The 16,801-nt window shown below is 46.7% G+C and overlaps 1 protein-coding gene across 1 annotated transcript; it reads left to right on the forward strand.

Moving 5' to 3' along the window:
• The first annotated feature begins 799 nt into the window (after positions 1–799).
• Positions 800–13,505, forward strand: ANKRD39 (ankyrin repeat domain 39). Its single transcript, XM_081100834.1, has 4 exons — positions 800–933; positions 4,535–4,638; positions 4,980–5,183; positions 12,486–13,505. Exons 1-4 carry the CDS (start codon positions 846–848, stop codon positions 12,627–12,629), a joined length of 540 nt encoding a protein of 179 aa, XP_080956960.1. The 5' UTR covers positions 800–845; the 3' UTR covers positions 12,630–13,505.
• Positions 13,506–16,801: the final 3,296 nt, after the last annotated feature.

Here is a 16,801-nt window from a genome sequence, read left to right on the forward strand (position 1 = left end):
GCGACGGGACTCCAGGGTTTCTCCCCCGTCGCCCCCCCCAAGGGGTGGCCGTGGGGAGGGAGCCAGCCTTGGCTTCTGGCCCGAGGGAGAAGCAGGGAGCTGGGAGTCACAGCGGAGAGGAACTGACTTCCCAGAAGCGGGAAGGGCAGGGGGGCGAGCGGGGGGCCGCTCCCTGGACGCACTGGAGGCCGCGGGCGGGCGCTGGCTGAGGCTGGGCCGCCGGGAGGAGGTGGTTCCGCCTCCGCTCTCCAGGCTGCAGCTTCGGGCGCTGGAGGCGGGACCGGGCCGGCCAGCGCGCACTGCGGAGGCTGCCCGCTGACAGGCCTGGGTGCCGCGTCCTGCACGCGCGGGGGCTGCAGTGGCCACAACGGGCTGCAGCGCCGGGTCCTGGCTGCGGGACACCCGCTGGGACCTGCGACGACGTTCTGATGTCTGAAGGCTGAGTCCGCAAACTGGGCGCCACTGGGACGGGGTTCCGCCCAACCCGAGCCCCGTCCCTGCCCGCGGGGGTTACAGCGGCTCCTGCCTCCCACGGGTTTTCCAGACATGGGCCGGGCCGGCGTGAGGAGCGAGAGTGTCGTGAGGCCTTTCCAGCGGCGGCGGCGAGCCTCCTTCCTGGGTCCTGGGTGGTGCGGGAGGCGGGGAAGGACCTGGGGCGGCGCCCCGCCCCGCACCCAGTCTCCGCCGGGCCTGGGGCGCCCCCGTGCGGCCGTCTCGGGCGAGGCGCGCAGCCCGGGTCCCGCCCCGCCGTCCGATTGGCTCTTGTGTGAGAGCCCGGGCGCCTGATTGGTCCGCGCGGCGGCAGACGCCGACTGGCCAGGTGGCCGGGCGGCGCCGAGGCCGGCATGGCGGCGCCCGGGCCCTGCGCTGACGGCGCCTGCTGCACCCGCCCCGGCGCGCGGCAGACGCTGGACGAGATGGATTTTGAGAGGGGTGAGGCGGCCGCGGGGGCCGGGGCGGCCCGAGGGGGCGGGCGGGGGCGCCGGTCCTAGGTCGCCGAGATCCCTCCGGGGCCTGGCGCGAGTTCGGCCACTGGACTCGCCGACCGGGACGAGAGGGAAGCTGGGCCCGTGCGCCGTGGGGACTCCGGCCGCTCGGGTGTCGGAGCGGGGCGGCTGGGGATGGGCGCCCACCGGGGGCTGCAGCTGCGGAGCTGGCGGCCGCGCTGTGCGGGGCTGACGTTTCTGAGCCGGGGCGGCCGCACTGTGCGCCCAGCCGGCCCAGGTGGTCCCCGGGGCCGCCGACTCCCTCCGCGGGGCCGAGGATAACGCTTCCCCACCCGCCCTTTCCTCCCGCTCCCGCCGCCGCGGGTCCCGAGTGGTGAGAACCAGCCGTTCGCCGCTGCCACGGCTCCGCGCCTTAGGGCTTTGGCACCGTCTCCCAGCGGTTCTCAACCTGTGGGTCGCCAACCTGTGGGTCGCCACGACCCTTTCACAGGGGTCGACTAAGACCATCGGAAAACACATATATGATTGCATGTTGTTTTTGTGATTAACCACTATGCTTTAATTATGTTCAACTTGTAACAATGCCAATACATCCTGCATATCAGATATTTACATGACGATTCATAACAGTAGCAAAATTACAGTTATGAAGTAGCAACGATAATAATTTTATGGTTGGGGGTCACCACAACATGAGGAGCTGTGTTAAAGGGTCGCGGCATTAGGAAGGTTGAGAACCACTGGGACACCCTGAGTCGTTACAGCCGAGGGGCCCCGGGCGCTGTAGGTGCGGACCCATCGCGCTCCTCCCACACCTGCCGGGTGGGCTGCTGCTGCTGGAAACCTGACCCATGCGAGGCAGGGCCGCCGCCCTCCAGGTTCTAGAGAGGACCTTGCTTTCATCAGAGCAGTTTTTACAGTCTGACGCCGCAGACACAGCGGGGAGGTATTGCAGGTTGGACTCAGACCGCCGTCAAAAGGGAGTAGGCGTGGCAGTAAAGCGAGTTCTAATGCTTTCGCTGGTGGAACATCTTGCCTTCAGTTTGTGAAATACACAACATCCATGAGGCACATAAGGTGACGTGCAATAAAAGGTGTGCCTGTGTTTTGTTTACTTGTTCATTATCTACGTTGCACACATGGAAAAGATACTTATCTTTTTTGTTGTGTGGATTTTTTTCATATTTTCTTTCTGGTTCATTTTTATTTTTCCTGAAGTATATCTCTTTTTTTAAAAAAAAATATTTTTATTGATTTCAGAGGGGAAGGGAGAGGAAGAGAAAGAGAGAAACATCCATGATGAAAGAGAATCATTGATCGGCTGCCTCCTGCAAGTCCCTTACTGGGGATTGAGCTCACAACCAGGGCATGTGCCCCGACCAGGAATCGAACTGTGACCGCCTGGTTCATAAGTTGATGCTCAACCACTGAGCCATGAGGCCAGGCCTGAAGTATATCCTTTAATAGTTTTTTCACTGAGCATGCTTCACTGACACACACACACACACACACACAGTAGCTTAGCTGGTATAAAATTCTAGGTTGACAGTTATTTCCCCCTCCCACCCAATCCTTTGGAAATATTATTCTTTTATTTTTCACACTATTTTTCTGTTGTAGAGAGAGGTAGGGAGGGAGACAAACATCAATGATGAGAGAGAATCCTTGATTGGCTGCCTCCTGCATGCCCTGGGGATCTAGCACAGGGGTGGGCAAACTTTTTGACTCCAGGGCCACAATGGGTTCTTAAACTGGACCGGAGAGCCGGAACAAAAGCATGGATGGAGTGTTTGTGTGAACTAATACAAATTCAAAGTACACATCATTACATAAAAGGGTAAGGTCTTTTTTTTTTTTTTTTTCTTTTTTTTTTTAGTTTTATTCCTTTCAAACGGGCCGTAGTTTGCCCACGGCTGATCTAGCATGTTCCCTGTGGGAATCTAACCAAGACCGCCTGGTTCATGGGTCCATGCCCAACCACTGAGCTACACTGGCCAGGGGGTCCTCTTTTGTAAGAGATTGTCACACATAGCTTTGAGGCTAATAGAAGCATCCTTATGGATCATTTTATTTTAAATATATTTTTATTGATCTCAGAGAAAGGGAGAAGGAGAGAGATAGAAACATCAATGATGAAAGCATCCTTGATCAGCTGCCCTCTGCATGCCTCCTCCTGGGGATGGAGCCTGCAACGGGGGCATGTGCCCTGACCAGGAATCAAACCATGACGCTCAACCACTGAGCCATGCCGGCTGGACCTTAAGGGTCATTTTAAAAAGTTGCCTCTTTGCCGAAACCGGTTTGGCTCAGTGGATAGAGCATCGGCCTGCGGACTGAAAGGTCCCAGGTTCGATTCCGGTCAAGGGCATGTACCTGGGTTGCGGGCATATCCCCAGTAGGAGATGTGCAGGAGGCAGCTGATCAATGTTTCTCTCTCATCGATGTTTCTAACTCTCTATCTCTCTCCCTTCCTCTCTGTAAAAAATCAATAAAATATATTAAAAAAAAATAAAAAGTTGCCTCTGACTGGCCCTTATAGGGTTCACTTGTCTGGATCAGTTTTTATGCCAGATTCTTAGCTTGGGGGTTTGCTCTTTAAGGTAATGTAGGTAGATATAGGTCCCACACCTCCAAGTGGCATAGGTCAGGACCTCTGATTTTTTAAGTTTCTTCTGCATTGCTGTCTTCTCACCACACCTATTCAGATGATGCTGTTTCTCATTTCCTTTAGGTTTCTGTTCAGATGTCACCTTATCAGAGGTGCCATCCCTGACCACTGCCTATACCCCTTCTCTGCTTTATTTTTCCTCACAGCATTGAGCACCATCTGACCTACTTCATGTATGTTTTTTCTCCTTGTCTGTCTCCTTTAATTAGAATTTAAGCTCCATAAGACCAACATTTGGGAGGAGGTCTTTTATTCTCAGCTGACCCTTAGTACCCAGAACAGTGCCAGATACATAGTAAGTGTTCAGTGAATATTTGTTGAATGAGTGACGGGCCTGGGCATGGTGGCTTGCTTCCTGCCGCTACCCAGGGCAAGAGAGATTTTTCAGTCCCAGTTCATCCATGGTGTGCCGCCTCCTGGCTTTGTGCACCCAGCTTCTCTAGTTCCCTTTGCTCCAGACCCTGCTCAGGCATTGGAGCCAAGCCCCTGAGGTGTGTGTCTAGTTGTGCGGACTCTGAATCCTGCAGACCCAGTGCTTGCTCACCACTGTGGCTGCGGTTTCCTCCTTGTTCTGGCACCTGGCAATGTTCTTTTCTTGCTTTTGAATTTGTGCATTCAACCATTTTAAACATTACTCAACATTTGAAGTGGGGAGAAGGGATTTCTGTGTCTGTCCCATCCCCCTGCTCTGGTCAGGCAAGCTCATGGTCTGGTTCACTACTATGTCACCAGCACCTAGGACCATCCTTGGCACAGAGGAGGTGCTTGGTTAATATTTGTTGAATGAATATTAACCCAACACCCATTTCTTACCAATTTTATGGATGGAGAAAAAATGGAGGTCAAGGGGTGAAGGAAATATTAAATGTCCTCGGTCAGCATCGTTCAGTACTTTGGTACTTTGGTTGTCTTTCCTTAGGAATCTGGTCAGCAGCCCTGAATGGAGACCTGGGCCGAGTGAAGTATTTAATCCAGAAGGCAGTGGACCCTAGTCAGCCCGACTTGGCCGGCTACACCGCTCTGGTGAGCTGGGAGGAGCTTGGGGTCAGCCTGCTCCCTGAGGGGGATTGAGGTTTACCTTGTCTCCTCCCTCCCATTCTTCTCTCCCAGCAGAGTTTCTCTTTTAAGTGTCATGTGAACCTGGATTTTTAAAATAAGTGTGCTGTACATCAGTTATTGGATTTCATTTTCATAACAGTCCCGTGAGGTAGAAATGATTGAGGAAACGGATGCCAGACATGAAGGCAGTTGCCTGTCACACAGCTGATGGAGCCAGGCCTCTGCTCCAGGACTGATGCTTCACCTCCCCTTCCCCTGTCGCCTGCCTGGTTCTGCTGTCCAACCTCGGTCTCTGTTCCCTGCAGCACTATGCTAGCCGCAATGGACACTACGCAGTATGCCAGTTCCTGCTGGAAAGTGGGGCCAAGTGTGACGCCCAGACGCGTGGGGGTGCCACCGCTCTGCACCGGGCCAGCTACTGTGGGCACACGGAGATTGCACGGCTTCTACTCTCCCATGGGTCCAACCCCAGACTGGTAGATGATGATGGCATGACCAGTCTACATAAGGTATGCCCCCTCACACCCTTCAAAACCTTGTTCTTTGTCATTATAAAAGGTATAGAACATGTTCACTGTAGGAAACATGGGGAAAACGGGAAAGCAAAAAGTAGAAAATAAAAGGGCCGGAGTGATGGTTTTAAAAAGCAGTTTGGATCATGCCAAACTTAGACTCTTTCCAAGCTTTTTAAAGTCCTGAATATGGCCCTCACTGGTTTGGCTCAGTGGATAGAGCGTCGGCCTGCGGACTCAGGGTCCCAGGTTCGATTCCGGTCAAGGGCATGTACCTTGGTTGTGGGCACATCCCCAGTAGGGGGTGTGCAGGAGGCAGCTGATTGATGTTTCTCTCTCATCGATGTTTCTAACTCTCTATCCCTCTCCCTTCCTCTCTGTAAAAAATCAATAAAATATACTAAAAAAAATAAAATCCTGAATATGGTTTACCAGGTTTGAGGTTAGCCTCTGCCTACCTCTCCAGTTTATCTTTTTTTTTTTTTTTTTACTTATTTATTTATACAACCAGGAGCACAATAATATTTTTGAATTGTAGCTTGTGAAACACATTTGTGGCTGTGAATATTAAGATAGAAAAATTTAAGCCCGGTCAGTGTGGCTCAGTGGTTGAACATCGACCCAAGGAACCAAGAAGTCACCAGTTCAATCCCTGGTCAGGACACATGCTTGGGTTGCGGGCTCAATCCCCCGTAGGGGATGTTCAGGAGGCAGTCGATTGATGATGTTCCTCTCTCATCGGTGTTTCTCTCAATCCCTCTCTTTCTAAAAAAATCAATAAAAATATTTTTTTAAAAAGAAAAATGTAAGTAGTTGTCTGCATTATGTTAACAATAGAACCTGTGACTAACACTTTTTGCTATCCACTAAAAATCTGTGCTCACTTTTTCTTTTTTTAATTCCTACCCAAGAGAAAGGAATGGAGAAGGAGAGAGAGGTAGAGGGAGAGAAACATTGATCAGTTGCTTTCCCTATGTGCCACAACCCAGGTATGTGTCCTGACCAGGAATCGAACTGCATAGGACAACAGTCAACCAACTGAGCCACTCCAGCTGGGCTGTGCTCACTTTTTTAAAAAAATTAGGGTGTTGCCGTAACCGGTTTGGCTCAGTGGACAGAGCGTCGGTCTGCGGACTGAAAGGTCCCAGGTTCGATTCCGGTCAAGGGCATGTACCTTGGTTGCGGGCACATCCCCAGTGGGGGGTGTGCAGGAGGCAGCTGATCGATGTTTCTCTCTCATCGATGTTTTTGACTCTCCCTCTCCCTTCCTCTCTATGAAAAATCAATAAAATATATTTAAAAAAAAAAATTAGGGTGGTTTTTTTGTTGTTGTTTTTTGTTAATCCTCACCCAAGGATAATTTCCCATTAATTCCTAGGGAGAAACACAGAGAGAGAAATATTGATGTGAGAGAGACATATCGATTGGTTGCCTCTTGCACCTGCTCCCGACCAGGGCCGGGGATCGAGCCTGCAACTGAGGTACGTGCCCTTGATTGGAATCGAACCCAGGACCCTTTAGTCATCGGACCAACGTTCTATCCACTGAGCCAAACCGGCTAGGGCTAGTATGCACATTTTAATATTAATACTTCCTATCCATGAACATGGTGTATGCTTCCATTTATTTGTATCTTCTTCAGTGTCTTTCTTCAATGTCTTATAGTTTTCCAAGTATAAGTCTTTTACCTTCTTGGTTAAATTTATTCCTATATATGTTATTCTTTTTGAAGCAATTGTTTTCTTTCTTTTTTTCTGATTATTATTGGTGTATAAAAGTGCAACTAATTTTTGAATATTAATTTTGTATCCTACTACTTTACTGACTTTAGTTCTAATAGTTTTTTGGTGGAATCCTTAGGGCTCTCCATATATAATGTCATGTCATCTGCAAATAATGACAGTTTTACTTTTTCCTCTACAATTTGGATGCTTTTCATTCTTTTTCTTGTCCGAGTGCTTTGACTAGAACTTCCAATACTGTGTTGAATATAAGTGATGTAAGTGGACATTCTTGTTCCAGATCTTAAAGAAAAAGCTTTCAGCTTTTCATCATTGAGTGTGATGTTAGCTGTGGGTTTGTTATATGTGGCCTTTATTAGGTTGAGGTATTTTTCCTCTGTCCCCAGTTTGCTGAGAGTTTATCATAAATGGATGTTGTCTTTTGTCACATGCCTTGTCTGCATTTACTAATATGATCATATGATTTTTATTCTTAATTTTATGCTGTATATCAAGTTCATTGGTTTGTGGATATTGAACCAACCTTGCATCCTAGAAATAAGTACCGCTTGATCATGTATTACTGAAAATTTTTTGCTGATATTTTGTTGAGGATTTTTGCATCTATGTTATTAAGGATATTGGCCTGTAACTTTTTTTGTGTGTGTAATGTTTTTGTCTCATTTTGGTTTTAGGTTAATACTGGCTTTGTAGAATGAGTTTGGAAGCATTCCTCCTTCTTTGGAATAATTTAAGAAGGATAAGTATTCTTCTGTAAAACCACCTGATCTTGGACTTTTGTTTGTTGGGAGTTTTTTCATTTTTATTGTTAGTGATCAGTGTGTTTAGATTTTCTATTTCTTTCTAGTTCAGTCTTGGAAGGTTATATGCTTCTAGAAAATTATCCATTTCTTCTAGGTTGTTCAGTTTGTTGGCATATAATTGTTCATAGTATCCTTTAATGATGCTTTGTATCATTACAAATTTGTTTGTAATCATTACAAATTCAGTTGTAATGTCTCTTCTTTCATTTTTAATGTTATTTATTTGGGCTCTCTCCTGTGAGTTTAGCTAAAAATTTGTCAGTTTTTGCCTAGCCAGAGTGGTTCAGTTGGTTGAGCATCATCCTGTGCACCAAAAGGTTGCCAGTTCAATTCCCGGTCAGGGCACATACCTGGGTTTCGGGTTCAATCTCCAGTTGGGGCACATACGAAAGGCAACCTATCAATGTTTCTCTCTCTGTCTCTCTCTGTTCCTTTCTCTAAGCATGTCCTTGGGTTAGGATTAAAATAGATAGATAGATAGATATTTAAAAATCCCCTACTATTGTACTAGAGGCCCGGTGCACGAAATTCATGCATTCAGGGGGGCGTTCCTCAGCCCAGCCTGTGCCCTCTGGCAGTCCTGGAGCCCTCAGGGATGTCCAACTGAGCCCTGCTTCTGGCTGAGCGGTGCTCCCCCTGTGGGAGCGCACTGACCACAAGGGGGCAGCTCCTGCGCGTCATAGTGACTGGTCGTTCCGCAGTTCAATCGATTTGCATAGTAGCCTTTCATTATACAGGAGGATTACTGTAGATTTCTACCTCTATGTCCATTAATAATTACTTTATATAGTTAGGTGCTCCTATGTTGGGTGTGTATATACTTATGATTGTTATATCCTCTTCCTGGATTGGCCCCTTTATAATTTTATAATGTCCTTCTTTGTCTTTTTTACATTCTTTGTTTTAAAGTCTATTTAGTCTGATATGAGCATTGCTACCCCAGTTTTCTTTTCATTTCTATTTGTATGAAATATCTCCTTCCATCCCTTCACTTTTAGTCTGTATGTGCTTGTCAATTTCAAGTGAGTCTCTTGCAAGCAGCATATAGATAGGGCATGATTTTAATCCATTCAGCCATCCTTTGTATATTTATTGAACATTTAATGCCCTTAAAGTCATATTGATAAGTATGTACTTATTGCTGTTTGTTGTTATTTTGGTTGTTTTTGTAGTTCCTCTCTATTCCTTTCTTCTTTTTATCTCTTTCCTTATGGTTTGATGGTTTTCTTTATTCTTCTGTTTGGGTTCCTTTCTCTATTTTTTTCTGTATCGTTTGTAGGTTTTTGGTTTGTGGTTACCATGAGGTTTATGTGTATCATTCTATATTTATAGCTGTTTATTTTAAGCTGCTTGTCATGTAAGTTCTCATATTCTAAAAGGACTACATTTTTGCTTCCCCTCCCTCCAGTCTTTATGTTTTGAGGTCACACTTCATTTATCTATTTTTAATTTTAAAAAATTTTTTAACTGATTTTAGAGAGGAAGGGAGAGGGAGAGAGAGATAGAAACATCAATGATGAGAGAGAAACATTGATCGGCTGCCTCCTGCACACCCCTTTCTGGTGATCGAGCCCGCAACCCGGGCACGTGCCGTTGACCAGAATCGAACCAGTCTGCAGGCTGACACTCTGTCCACTGAGCCAAACCAACGAGGGTTTTTGAGGTTATACTTTAGATATTTTTTGTTTGTTTGTTTTCGTTTTTTGTTGTTAATAAATCTTTGTTTTGTGTGTCTCCTAACTACTTGTAGTTTTTATTGAGTTTGGTACTTTTGTCTATCATAGTAGCTTTTTAAATGGCTGATTTGCTGTGTTTATTAAATATTTGCCTTTACCTGTAGGTTATTTTCCTTTCTCATATTTCCTTGTTTCTGGTTATGGCCTCTTCTTTTCTGCTTAAAGAATACCCTTTACCATTTCTTGTAAAGCTGGTTTAGTGATGATGAACTCCTTAAGTTTTTGCTTGTCCAGAAAATTCTTTATCTTTCCTTCAATTCTGAATAATAATCTTGCCCAGTAAAGTATTCTAGGTTGTAGGTTCTTTTCTTTTAGCACTTTAAGTATGTCCTACTGCTCCCTTCTGGCCTGTACAGTGTCTGCTGAGAAATCAATGGATAGCCTTATAGATTTTCCCTTGTATGCAACTTATTTGCCTCTTGCTGCACTTAGATTGCCTCTTAACTTCATTGTGGGCATATATTTCAGTGTGCTCATGGAGGGGTGAGTTCAGTGTCCCCCTGCACCACTGAACTCTTGAACTTCTGCCTTTTTAATTACAATATGTCTTGGTGTGGGTCTCTTTGGATTCATCTTGTTTGAAACTCTTTGTCCTTCCTGAACCTGGATATGTTTCCTCTCCCAGGTTAGGAAAATTTGTTCCTTTCTTTCTCTTCTGGGATCCCTATAATGTGATGTTTGTGTGCTTGGTGTTTTCCCAGAGGCCACTTAAACTATCCTCATTTTTAATTTTTTTTATTTTTGCTGTTCTGATTGATTGGTTTCTACTAGTCTGGCTTCCAGGTTGCTGATCCATTCTTCTGTTTTAGCTAATCTGATGCTGATTCCTTCTATTGTATTTTTTCACTTCACTCGTCATATTTTTCAGGTCTGCTTGGTTCTTTATTATACTTTCTAACTCTTTGGTGAAGTTCTCTCTAAGTCCCTTTTTTACTCTGAAGTTTGGTGAGCATCCTTATGACCATTTATTTGAATTTTTTAAAAATATATCTTTATTGATTTCAGAGAGGAAAGGAGAGGGATAGAGAGTTAGAAACATTGATGATGAGAGAGAAACATCGATCAGCTGCCTCCTGCACACCCCCTCCTGGGGATGTGCCCACAACCAAGGTACATGCCCTTGACCAGAATCGAACCTGGGACCTTTCAGTCCGCAGGCCGACGCTCTATCCACTGAGCCAAATTGGTCAGGGCTCTTTGAATTCTTTATCGGATAAATTACTTATCTTTGTTTCAATAAGATTCTTTTCTGGGGATATTTCTTGTTCCTTCCCGTGAGAGATATTCCTTCATTTTCTCATTTTGTTTGACATTCTAGTTTATATAACTAGACAAATAGCTATCTTTTCCAGTCTTGAAAAAGTGGCCTTGTGTTGCCCTAGCTGGTTTGGCTCAGTGGATAGAGTGTTGGGCTGTGGACTGAAGGGTCCCAGGTTCTATTCTGGTCAAGGACACATGCCCGAGGTTGCAGGTTCAATCCCCAGTAGGGGGCGTGCAGGAGGCAGCTGATCAATGATTCTCTCTCATCATTGATGTTTCTATCTCTCTCTCCCTCTCCCTTCCTCTCTGAAATCAATAAAAATAAAAATAAATTAAAAAAGAAAAAGTGGCCTTGTGGCTTTGTGTGCTGGGTCGTTTGGCAGGCCATTGGAGCCAGCTGCCTGTGGTAATGCCCTATGGATCCTGTTTTCTCCCTTCGTTCAGAGCTGAAATGGGCTCTGGGTGGTACGGCTGGAAAAGCACTGCAGTAACCTTGCGTGGAGGTCAGAGTCCCTGGATAGAGCTGTGACCTGCCCTGTGGAGGTGGAGGGAAACAGCAGCAAGGGCGTTCAGTGGCACCCAGAGAATTCCCACCGGCCTGGAGGCTCCCACGGTTCCCCAGCCTTCCTGTACAGTTCCTCTCTGACATTTATTGTGCAGAAGCGCTCAGTCGCTCCCAGTGGTCTCTTGGAGGAATGGCTCTCTCTATATGTGGGCATATATTTCAGTGGCTCATGGAGGGGTGAGTGCAATGTCCCCCTACACCACCGCCATCTTGGACCTCACTTTCTTTTTTAAAAAAAATAAACTACTTGCAAACATTGGTACTTTTTGTTGTTGTTGTTAAAAAAAATTACTTGAAATGCATCTCACAATTGTTCACAACATACCACTGCCTGAAATGCGGCAACAGAATTAAGAACCTGGGTCTATACTCATCAAAAGGACCTGCTAAAAAAGATTTGGGTTCAAATTTGAGATGATGGTCGCTACTAATACTAATTTTGATTCCTCTCAAAAGCCCCTGTATTCCATCAGTTTGTCTGTCGGGAGGAGTAGGGAGTAAGTAGTATGACAGTGTTAAGAGGTCAGACTCTGAGGTCAGACAGACCGCTTTAGAATCCCCAGGCTGCCACATTAGCTCTGTGACCTTAGGTAAGTCACTTAACTTTTATAAGCCTCAGTCTCTTCGTTTATAAACTGGGAATAATGATAGTTCCTACTTCTGATAGTTACCGTGGAAGTGAAATAAGATAATTTATGTAAATCACTTAACTGCTATTTTTTGGAAATAAATTAGAAATTGACATCCAGATTGGGATCATCTGTCTCAGAGGAGGAGAGGAGAAAGCTGGGGACCTGGGCCCGTTTTCCTCTGCTCATCTGAAAGCCCCAAGAGGCAGAGGCCATGTCTGATGTCTCTGTGCTCATGGTGCCCAGCACCCTCTAGATGATCAGAACGTTTGTAAACGACACTTAGAGACCCAGGGTTCTGGACTTGTCTTCATTGTGCAGCCTGGACAGGAAGAATGGCCACTGAGCCAGACCACGAGAACCAAAAACTCAGGCCAACTGCCCGGCTGGCCCTAGAGCACTCCGCCCACCTGAGTGCCTGTCGTGGGAGCGGGTCGGAGTTAGGCGAAGTCACCCCAAACATCCAGTGTCTCCATTTCCACGAGGACCAAGAGACCCCCAGAAGTAGTGCAAGAGCAAGGCCCAGTGAGGTGTGACTTTTGATTCAGGCTGTTCTCTCCACAGGCTGCTGAGAATGGTCACGTGGATATCTGCTCCCTTCTGTTGCAACACAGCCCAGCCCTGAAGGCCGTCCGAGATCGGAAGGCACGACTAGCATGTGACCTGCTGCCCCACAACAGTGAACTGCGGGACCTGCTGGCCAGTTGAATCACCACCCTTCTGTCTCAGGCTGCCGTGCAAGGGTACATAGACTAGGTCTCCAAGCCCCAGCTTTGGTCAGCATCCATGCTGCAGGGTGGGAAAGTGAGGCCCAAAGACCCAGGAAGAGCCTGATTTTGGCCCCTGGAGTGACGGAGTAGATTTGGGGGGCTGCAAGTGCTTAAGCCTGGACAGATGACCCTATTCTAAATTAGTTCATGTGGAAACATCTATCCATTTGGAAAAAATAAAGTTATATCCTTACCTCGCCCATGCCCAGATTAAATTTCAAGTACCTAAATTGTATGTGGTGAGGTAGCTCAGTTGGTTTGATACTCCAAGGTTGTGGGTTCAATTCCCCATCAGGGCACATATAAGAATCAATCAATGAATGCATAAATAAGTGGAACAACAACAAATAAACATTTCTCTCTTCCTAAAATCAATAAATAATGAAAAACTTAAATAAAAAGACCTGAATTGAAAAACACAAAACTTTGCAAGTAAGTATTAGAAGAAACTACAGAATATGTAACAAAGGCTTCTTGCGATCTGAGGTATCTTGGTAAATGTCACTTTCTTCATCTGTGAGATGAGGATGATTTTAGGACCTGCCTCAAAGGCACTGGGGATTTGGTACTTGAATGTATGGGGAGCACAGGAGAGAGTGCCTGGCATGTTGCAAGCAGTGTATTAGAGCACACCCTTCCTCAAAACCTGATCACGTTTTTATACCATAATTTCATGCATCTCAATAATCTGAGAGATTTAAAAGTGTTGTTGCTATTATTTTGAATTGTTGATTACTAGTGAGGTTGACACCTGTCTTCTGTGAACTTCCTGTCCACATCCTTTGTCCATTAAAAAGTTTGTTTTTATTGACTCACTAGAGGCCTGGTGCACAAATTCGTGCACAGGTGGGGTCCGGCCAGCCCGCCCCAATGAGCCCATCAGGCCAGCAGAGGGGAGGGGCCACGGGCAGTTGGCTGGCTGACCCCGGCCCCAATCAGAGTGTTGGCTGATTGCGGGCCGGGCCGGCAGGGGGGGAGGCCTGATCGGGGCCCAGATCAGGCCGGTTGGCTGCTGCAGTGCACGTCATAGCTACCGTTTGTTCTGCTGTTCCAGTTGCTGGGCATATATATATATATATATATATATATATATACACACACACACATACATACATATATATATATATACATATATATATACACACACACACACACACACACATATACATAGATACACACACACACACACTCTAGAGGCCCGGTGCACAAAATTAGTGCACTTGGGGTTGGAGGTCCCTCAGCCCGGCCTGTGCCCTCTCACAGTCCGGGAGCCCTTGGGGGATGTCCGACTGCTGCAGAGGCAGGAGAGGGTCCTGCCACCGCCACTGCGCTTGCCAGCCATGAGCCCAGCTCCTGTGTTGAACATCTGCCCCCTGGTGGTCAGTGTGCATCATAGCAACTGGTCATTCCACCATTGTGTCGATTTGCATATTAGCCTTTTATTATAAAGGATAAAGGATAGGAGTTGTTTATGGCTTCTGGATATTGTCTCTGTTTTGGATGTATATATTTTTTCCTTTCATACTGTAATTTGTCTTAACTTTGTTGGCATCTGTTCATGGATTGATTAACAGCCACTATAGATGGCAATTTGGCAATAGCTATTAAAATTTAAATCAGCGGTTCTCAACCTGTGGGTTGCAACCCCTTTGGGGGTCGAACAACTTTTTCACAGGGGTTGCCTAAGATCATGGGAAAGCACATATATAATTACATATTGTTTTTGTGATTAATCACTATGCTTTAATTATGTTCAATTTGTAACAATGAAAATACATCCTGCATATCAGATATTTGCATTACTATTCATAACAGTAGCAAAATTAGTTATGAAGTAGCAACAAAAATAATTTTATGGTTGGGGGTCACCACAACATGAGGAACTGTATTAAAGGGTCGCGGCATTAGGAAGGTTGAGAACCACTGATTTAAATGAACAGCCTGGCCAGTGTGGTTCAGTGGTTGAGTATTGACCCATGAAGCAGGAGATCCGGGTTCGCTTCCGGGTCAATAGGGGGTATGCAGGAGGCAACTGATCAATGATTCTCTCATCATTGATGTTTCACTCTCTCCCTCTCCTGTCCTCTGAAATCAAGAAAAACATTTTTAAAAATTTTGTTAAATGGGCCAATAATTTGGTTTCCCTGTAGCTACATAGAAGAATATTCAGTCTACAAAGACGCCTATTTATGGAGGTATTCACACATTTGAGCCTGGGGTGTAATGTTAAAAAAAAAAAAAGACAACCAGGTGCTCCCCGATAGGGAAATAGTTACCTTCTGGTCCACATGCCATTTGAGTGCAATGCAGTGGAATGGAGTATGCTAATGTGGGAAGCGTGCTGAGTTGTAATCACAGTATGTGCCTCTTAAGACATGTCTGTGGAAACATGTATGTACATACACAAAATTGCAGGAACGAAGTCAGAGCAAGTATAGCAACAGGTGACCATGGTTCCCTAGGGCCACTGTGGTTAGTAAAGGGCGCTTTTTGAGCTTTATTTGTTATGTGTGGATTTTTTTACAAGGAGTAATTTTTTAAAAATATATATTTTATTGTTTTTTTTACAGAGAGGAAGGGAGAGGGGTAGAGAGTTAGAAAAATCGATGAGAGAGAAACATCGATCAGCCGCCTCCTGCACACTCCCCACTGGGGATGTGCCCGCAACCAAGGTGCATGCCCTTGACTGGAATCGAAGCTGGGACCCTGGAGTCCACAGGCTGATGCTCTATCCACTGGGCCAAACCAGTTAGGGCAAGGAGTAATTTTTTTTTTTTAATAAGCCAGTTAGTTTCATGTGGAAGAAACTAGTTTTCCGCTGAGTTTCAGGTGAAACCCATCGGAAATATCGAGGGAGAGGAGTGTGAGTAGGTGGCTGGCAGGGGAGCCCCGAGCTCAAGTCTAACTTTTTCTTGTCTGTCCACCCTCACTCAGGTCTAGGTAACCCTTTCCCTCCTCATAAGGAAAGACAAGAAAGCACCTTTGACAGAACACCCTGAAGCTTACAGATTTTCTTAAAAATCTGGTCTCAGCCCAGCCAGTGTGGCTCAGTGGTTGAGCATCCACCCGTGAACCAGGAGGTCAGGGTTCGATTCCCGGTCAGGGCACATGCACGGGTTGCGGGCTCAATCCCCTGTGGGGGCATGCAGGAGGCAGCTAATTAATGATATTCCTCTCTCATAGATGTTTCTGTCTCGCTCTCTCTCCCCCTTGCTTTCTGTAAAATCAATAAAAACATACTTTTTAAAAAAGATGTAACTATTTTTTAAAAAATCTGGTCTCAGAACTGGCAAGGACTTACAAATTAGCTAGCCAGCCATGGGTAGGACCTTGGCAGCCCTGAGGTGCCTGGGCTGTCCTTGACCCGAAATCCCCCTCCCTCTCATTTGGTCATCTCTGCTCATGTTACTCCCATTCTGGAGTCTTATTTACTGGCTATCAGGTTTCCTCTCAAAGGTCAAGGCAGAGTTTTTTGCCCGGCTGGTTGAAGGGCATGCTGGCATTTAGGGACTATTAGGAACTTTGATTTTGTGGCTGGTGACAGGTTGCTTTGCGACTGGATTAGCGGTTAATGTTATGTACTTGGACCTGAAGCGATGTCAGTCTCGCCTTCCCCATGGAAAGCCAGGTCCCACTCCCGGAGAGCGTCTGGTAGGGACCTGCATGTGGGGCCTGGGTCTCCCAGGGCTGAGGTGCTGACAACAGGCTGGACTTGGCACCCGATGGAGAGGGAGAAGTAAGGGCACCTTGGAGGAAGCCACCAAGAGTGGCGGCAGCCTTGGCACTGGGAGACCCCTTGCTGCCTGATTTCTTCCTGTTGGTGCCAGGGGGGTTCCCAGGCCCTCTAGGACTCTGGCCTTTCGCAAGGGCAGTAGGGCTGGGCCTTTCAGGGTCTCAGGCGGCCGGGCCTACAGCAGTGTGGGGGCTCACACTTGACCCTTTTTTGTAAGTGGCGTCTGGACTTAGGAAAGTGGGAGCTCTTTCCCCCTGAATCCGGGCCAGTGACCCAGGCACCCTAGGACACGTGTCTATGTGGAATTGCTCCGGAGTGGGTAGGGGGTGGCACAGGGGCAGGGCAGTGGGTGTCCGAGGATGCACCTGACTCAGCTC

This window comes from Myotis nattereri (assembly GCF_964212035.1).
Source record: "Myotis nattereri genome assembly, chromosome: 10".
Lineage (NCBI taxonomy): Eukaryota > Metazoa > Chordata > Mammalia > Chiroptera > Vespertilionidae > Myotis > Myotis nattereri.

What these genes read in the sequence shown, in the direction of transcription:
- ANKRD39 (XM_081100834.1), top strand. Translation starts at nt 846, where the DNA reads ATGGCGGCGCCCGGGCCCTGCGCTGACGGCGCCTGCTGCACCCGCCCC. An exon ending in CGAGATGGATTTTGAGAGGG is followed by an intron (nt 934 to 4,534) that starts GTGAGGCGGCCG and finishes GTCTTTCCTTAG; the next exon opens with GAATCTGGTCAGCAGCCCTG. An exon ending in GCATGACCAGTCTACATAAG is followed by an intron (nt 5,184 to 12,485) that starts GTATGCCCCCTC and finishes TTCTCTCCACAG; the next exon opens with GCTGCTGAGAATGGTCACGT.